This window comes from Camellia sinensis, unplaced genomic scaffold (assembly GCF_055761805.1).
Source record: "Camellia sinensis isolate YWXY unplaced genomic scaffold, ASM5576180v1 Unanchor3, whole genome shotgun sequence".
Classification (NCBI taxonomy): domain Eukaryota; kingdom Viridiplantae; phylum Streptophyta; class Magnoliopsida; order Ericales; family Theaceae; genus Camellia; species Camellia sinensis.
Window position 1 is genome coordinate 6,087,835 of NW_028129178.1, and position 6,513 is coordinate 6,094,347.

Consider the following 6,513-nt stretch of genomic DNA (forward strand, 5'->3'; position numbering starts at 1 on the left):
TGTATCTGGCAAAGCAGTCCATGTTTGGCACTACTTTTTCAACAAAATCTGTTTTCTCAAACGATTTGCCAGATTTGGACTCTTTGGTTCAGATTTAGAACCGTGACACAAATCGAGAGTCCGAGCTGTAGCACGAGCCCCCCCGCGGGCTTGCTACAGTTTCTGGCGACTCTGCTGGGGATTTTAGAGAGCTTGACTCGAACTCGTGATATCCCATTTTGACTTCATTTATGTGTTTCTTTGCATTGCATGTGCATTGGTGCGACTAGGAACACAGTGTTTGCCATCTGCCATTCCTGAACGGTTTGCCGGAGGCTTGTCTTGTCAAGGCATGTCCATAAGGCTGACCGGCTATGGGCTCTGACAGTATGGGAACACAAACCCCGGTTTTACCGGGGCACCCTTTTTGACCATTCGACCTAGTTCATATTCGGATCCATAGTGACCATTCCAAATTAGGACAGGCTGCTTACCCGATGTTAGGTTGTTTGAAACCGCTGTGTGCGTAGTGAAACCCTAGCTCCTGACAAAATAGGACAGGGAAACCCTACCCCAACATAGGGGTGTTTTGTTCTCTTTACTTGCTATGTGCTTTTAGAGTGTATCTCTACAGGAACGCATATACCAGTTTACGAGTTTGAGTATCGGGCCTGAAGGCGCCAGAATCAGTATTGTTGAGAATCAGTTATCAGGAATCAGTTATCCACGGGTATCAAATTCAGTATTTCGGGAACAGAAATTTGGGAACAGTGATCAGCAGTAGGGTACAGTTGTGTGGCTACACCCGTGTTTGATCAGTTTGGGCTGAAATGCTGTCTGTTTTTCCTTTCAGTTCAGAGAGTGGCAGAGTTGATACAGAACAGCCAGTGTCTCCCCTTTGCTGAGGCAAGATTTATGGCGACACAAAGTTCAGAAGAAATTGTGGTTATGACAGCCGCACCGGAGCAGGGAACCACTCCGCAGAGTGAGGCCAGCATCAGTATGTCACACCCGCCCAGGATGCCCGTTGTGCACCCGGTTTGGGCTCCCCAGTTATACCAGGCTCGTGAGCCTACCACCTTCGAATTGATGGGGATGATAGGCGATCTCCAAAGGTCTGTGGCAGACCTCGCCTATGGAATGTCGGCTTCACCGCCAGCGGCGCCGTACGCCGGGAATTTTGTACCACAGGAGCCCCCGCTACTGGGGCGGATTGTGATAGAGCTCAGCCAGCCAGAGGTGGCTTCCGGCTATAGCTACGACATGTCAGCACCAACCCAGACCCTCGATCAGGCTGAGGCCAAAGGAAAGGACAAGGCAAAGGTAGACGCCGACCCTATTGAGCAACTGCTGTGGGCAGTCGAGGCTTTGAAGGCCAGAGGGATGAACAAGCAACAAACGTCTGCAATAGTGACCAAAGCTGTAGATGATGCTTTCCCCGCTCCAATCAAAGGCAGTTCAAGCCAGACAGAAAACCGGGATGGGCCCCGTCATGCCCAGACAATTCCAGTAGCTCCCACCCCTACATCGGGAAAGGTTCAAAAAGCCAAGGCAGCGCCAGCTGATCCTTTCGCCAGCGCATCTGGCAAGAATCCTCAAACTGCAAAGTACCTGCCCCGAGGGGCAGAGTCTTTCACGACCTCCACATGCCTTTGTCCAGGGCATTGTTAATATTGGCAAAGAATGGGCATCTTAAGCCTTTGGAGCCCCGGCCACTCCCGAAGAATCTCCCCACCACCCATGATGCTACCTTGTACTGCGCGTACCATCAGCAGTCCGGTCACAGTACCGATGGATGTTCCCGCCTTCGTCATGAAGTGCAGGATTTGATCGATAACAAGGTTATCCTACCACCCACCTCAGGCAAGCCCGTTACCACCCAGTTGCTGGATTTCGAGGGCTCAGATACTGCGAGTATGTAAAGTGAACCGCCTGCGGGCAACATTTGGTACATTTTTGGATGAAGCGTCTGGCACGCATTTTTGAGCATCGGTGAAACCGAGTTTTGTAAATCTTGGCTTAGATGTCGAGTCAGTCTTTTGTTTTGAGTCTGTCTCTTTGTTTTGAGTCAGTCTTTTTTGCTTAAGGGTCTGTCTTGTTGTATCGAGTCAGTCCCCGTTGTATATAATACTAGGTGATTCTGGGGTTGTTGTCCCGAACGCCATTTTGTTATTATTTGTTTTTGTTTTGAGTCTGTTTCTGCCGAGGGGCCAGTTGCACCAACAAAGCCGATTGAAACAGCTGTTGCTATCTCAACCTTCATGCTTGCTTTCAGCATAAGTGCCAGAGAATTTGATTGGGCTGACAGTACATCTCGCCTGCTCTCCTGCGCGCCAAACTCATAGCATTAACCTGAGTTTTTCGAAAAAAACTTTTGAACACTGCGGTGATAAAAACGAAGAGGAAGGAATTCCTCGGGTTTTGCAAAATTTTGATCATTTTGAGAGAAAGAGAGGCGTGCTAAGCCTTTTTATGAATGAAATCATGCTTGTCGGCGTGAGTATTGAGAAGGATCCTGGCCTGATCCAGATTGGTTCCACACTATCTTCGGCACGAGCGACTTCTCGCTTCCTTAAAAACTTTCAAAAACAAATATTTTACGCGGCCCTGCGAAGACCTGTGTGGAATCGCTCTTGAGATTGCGCAGCCTAGGATCGCTCTCAGCCTCAAGATTCAACCTATTTGTTTTCCGAGTCTGAACCCGTTCAGAATGTTCAGAAAGTTCAACGGACAAACGCCATGGAGGTCCGTGTGGCCAGCTTCGAAGTAGCCCTCGAGCAAGAGGCACCAAAGCCGAATCAGAAGGAGTAGACCTCGCCGGAAGAAGCTCGTAGAGTAACCCTGATGGATTCTTCTGCAAATCAGTGCAACAGCCGTTCTCCTAGACACAGAGAGGCTTCAATTTCAAAAAACCATTTGGCATGGACTTGCTACACTTTTACCCTTTGAGAGGCTCGCTGGGCCGAAAACCCGGAAGGGCGACCCAGGCAAAAGTTAGAGCAAGAGAAAAATACAAAATACAAAAGAAAAGAAAAGAAAAGAAAGAAAAAAGCAAGAAAAGAAAAAAAAAGAGAAAAAGAAACGAACAAAAGAAAATGAAAAGAAGCTCGCAAGGTCGAAAACCCGCATTGGGCGCCTTGGCAAAAGTGAGAGCCAAACAAAGTGAAGGTTAAAATACCCGAGTGGACCTTAACCGGAACTACGTAAGGCTTGATTCCCATGTTTGGGATACGTAGGCAACTTCATCATGAAGTCCAGCCCCCAACGCTTTCATAAGCGTCTCAGTCCATGCAATGGTTTCAATTTCGTTCCAAAGTCCAGTGGCCAACACCCTTCAAGGTGATTGTGTCCATATATGTGTTGTAACCGTCTTCGTCATCTCTGTGTCCAAGAGCTCGACCACCGCCGATGAAGACTGTCTGCGGATTGCTGCGGCACCATCCCAAACAAGAGGCAACTTTCCGTTGCCGCAAGCCGTCGTGAGACGCCATTCAAACTAGGGGCAACTTTCCGTTGCCTCCCACCCCCTTTAAACCAGGGGCAATTTTCCATTGCCTCCGATCCGAGGTTGCGCATCTCGAAGAGTAAGTTCCATGCTTGTTGAGCATCAGCTGTTTGAAAAATAGTTTTTGAAAATTTTTACTGAGGTTGACTATTTTCTCGAAAACTATTTCATTTTCCAAAACCGGACCATTGTCTTGGACCCAAAAAGGAAAATTTTCAGTGCTTGCTGCCTGACTTGCATGCTTTTCAAATCAAAAATCGAACAAGTACGTTAATCCGACTCTCGTTTTGATCAAAACCGTTTTAGTAGAAAGCAAAAACGAAAAATGGTTAAAATGATGAACTAGGGGCACAGTCGAGTCAGGCGCTCTCTTTCCCCCGTCATCAACGTACTTACCAGAAGAGCACTCTGCCTGCCGAAAGAATAGCTGTGAGCTAACGGCATCGGGCGTGAACCCACACCTTGCCATTTATCCATCAATCACCCCGGGGAGGGATGAAAAATGAGAGAATGAAGAATAGAGAGGTGTGAGTTGAGAGAAAAGAGAGGAAAAGGGTTTTGAGAGAAAATCCGAGCTTGAGAGTTGAGTGATGTGAGGATCACAAATGAGAAAGGGTGGGAAACAATACCCAGATTGAACTGGCTCCTCGTGGTCCGAGGTCCCCCATCTTCGTTTACGCGTCTGTGTGTCGTGTCTCTTTCATTTGACAGTCTCGTCTTTTGTTTTGAGTCTCTCCCGAGCGTGTCTCGTTGTGTTTAGGTCGTGTACCTTTATATTTGAGTCCTCCCCGCTGTGTTCGGTTGTAGGCTCGACATCCCGGTTTGAAAAACCCTCATTCGATTTCAAAAATCATTTATGCTCAGGATGCTGTGCCATTCTCTACATTCGAGCGTGTTTCAACTCCAACCGGTTCCGTCTTTGAGCTCCGTCTTGTCAGATTGGGCCGTTTGTTCAGAGTTTGCTGTGTGTAGAATGAACCGAATGCTGTGTTTTGGGCTGTATGCAGATCAATCCCCAACAGAGTAAGGGCTGTGTGTTCAAGAATCAGGCAGTGGGTCGCTTGGGTTATTTTGCTGTTGGCTGTTTAGTTATCTGATTATTACAGTGCAAGTGTTCAATTTTCAGACAACCAATCAATTCCATTTACATTGAGGTGTAACATGATGAGATGCGATGCAACGCATGAAATGCGTAAATGTAAACACTTTTTCAAATAAAAAGGCTGTTTCATTTCACTATCTTTTCAAATGTACAAGCTTTGGAAACAAAATCTGCCTGCGGCAGTACAAGGTAATCTATCTACCAAACAAAAAGAAAAGTACAAAGAAAGAAAGAAAAGATAGCAGAAATCTGCATCTGTGTCCAGCGACTCCAAGGGCTGTCAGTCCGTCCTGGTCCTCTTCCTGGACGAAGGTCCAGGAGCATCGTCAGCGTCGTCGTCAGAGCCCGAGCTAGAACCGTCTCCGGTCTCCTCCTCCGATGACCCTGCCTCTGCCTCTGACTCATCGTCGTCGTCGTCGTCCGGAACTGGAGCTCGCGAGCTACTCCCGACGTGAGTACGCCCACCCCTAGTGCGGGGAAATATCCTGCCCTCCTCGTCTCTCCCCCGAGCAGGGACAGCAGGTCTAGCTGGAGCACCTCCTGCCATGGGAATCTGGAAAGGAGGCTGAAAAAGTGCACAAAAGTGAAATGCATCAGTATACTGTAGACAGTTTATCAGTGCAGAATGCAGTGTGTGAATACAGTGTATGAATGCCGTGAGCAGTTTATCAGTGCAGAATGTAGTGTATGCAGTGTATCAGATGCTGCGAGATCAGTGTATCGGGTGTTGTGCCGTGCATCAGATTATGTGAATCAGTGTATGAACGGTTTGAGGCCAGTGTCAGAAGGACATACCGGTATGCTGTAGACGGCTAGGAGGTCAAATGTCCGCTGGAGCATCCCCATCATCGAGGCATTCATCGCCAACGACTGACGGGTGTACTCAGAAGAAGCCTGCAAAGGTATCAGATGCATTAGTATTCTGTGGAATATCAAGTAAATTGAAATGAAATAACCGTACGAAGTGCAGTGATACATACCGGAGGTAGGTCGGGGATGTCAATGAACTCGTGCCCAGCCGGTGGAGGGGTGAAGGGGATCTGATAGGTCGACCCACCCTGCCCCGGGAAAGTCAGTACAGCGGGAAGGGCAGGCCAGCCAGCTCCTCGTCCTCCCCGCACTCCGCCCCTACCACGGACCCGGGCCCTCCTCGAAGATCCAGCCCCTGCTCCCGCTCCGGCCCCAGCCGCCGATGCTACAGGCCTGGCCCCCTCTGCTCGACGACCGCTCAAGGGGCGCATCAGGTACGTCCGCACGTACTCCTGATAGTCGCCGGTGCCTCGGAAGCCGGCCTTCTCCCAACCGATGGAGTAATCATCCAGCTGCTCAGTGGTCAGCCCCTCGGTCTCCCTCATCTCTGCAGGAGGGTGAACCGGGACTATCTGCTCAGGTAACCCAAGGGTTTGGCGTAGAAAACGCTCCCCCAGGTACCAAGCCCGACAGACCGGGCCCTCAAGCAAGATCCGGAAACGCGAGGTCTCCTCAGCACCAGGGAACCGACCCCGCATAGCCGACGGCAGCGAAGCCCATGGCCGCAATGTGATCTGAAAGTAACAGACAGTTTGTTATCTACTGTTATTGAAACATGCAGTGGGAAAGCGAAGCTAAATGAACTGAAAGTAAAGCATACCTCGGCCGGGGTAATGGTATCGAAGTATCGGCGGAAGAAGCCGAATGTCTCCCGTGGTCGCCGGGTGCATCTCCCGTCAAAGCGAATCGAGAAGGGAACAGCCGGAGGAGGCTCCGCGACTGGCACGGGGGCAAGCCTAGGGAAGTAGGCGTAAACCCACAGCTACAAAACAGATGTCAGTATGACCATCAGATAAAGCAGAATATACAGAATAAAGCAGAAATGGCAGAGCCGTGTGTTGTGCAGTGTATTGTGTACAGTGTACAGTGTGAGCAGTGTACAGTCAGTGTAAAGCAG

General features: G+C 49.4%; 1 protein-coding gene across 1 annotated transcript; it reads right to left on the bottom strand.

The window, feature by feature from the left end:
* Window positions 1-4,838: 4,838 nt before the first annotated feature.
* On the bottom strand, window positions 4,839-5,470 carry LOC145816026 (uncharacterized). Its single transcript, XM_082912254.1, has 2 exons — window positions 5,382-5,470; window positions 4,839-5,151 (listed from the first exon to the last, which is right to left on the bottom strand). Exons 1-2 carry the CDS (start codon window positions 5,445-5,447, stop codon window positions 4,867-4,869), a joined length of 351 nt encoding a protein of 116 aa, XP_082768380.1. The 5' UTR covers window positions 5,448-5,470; the 3' UTR covers window positions 4,839-4,866.
* Window positions 5,471-6,513: the final 1,043 nt, after the last annotated feature.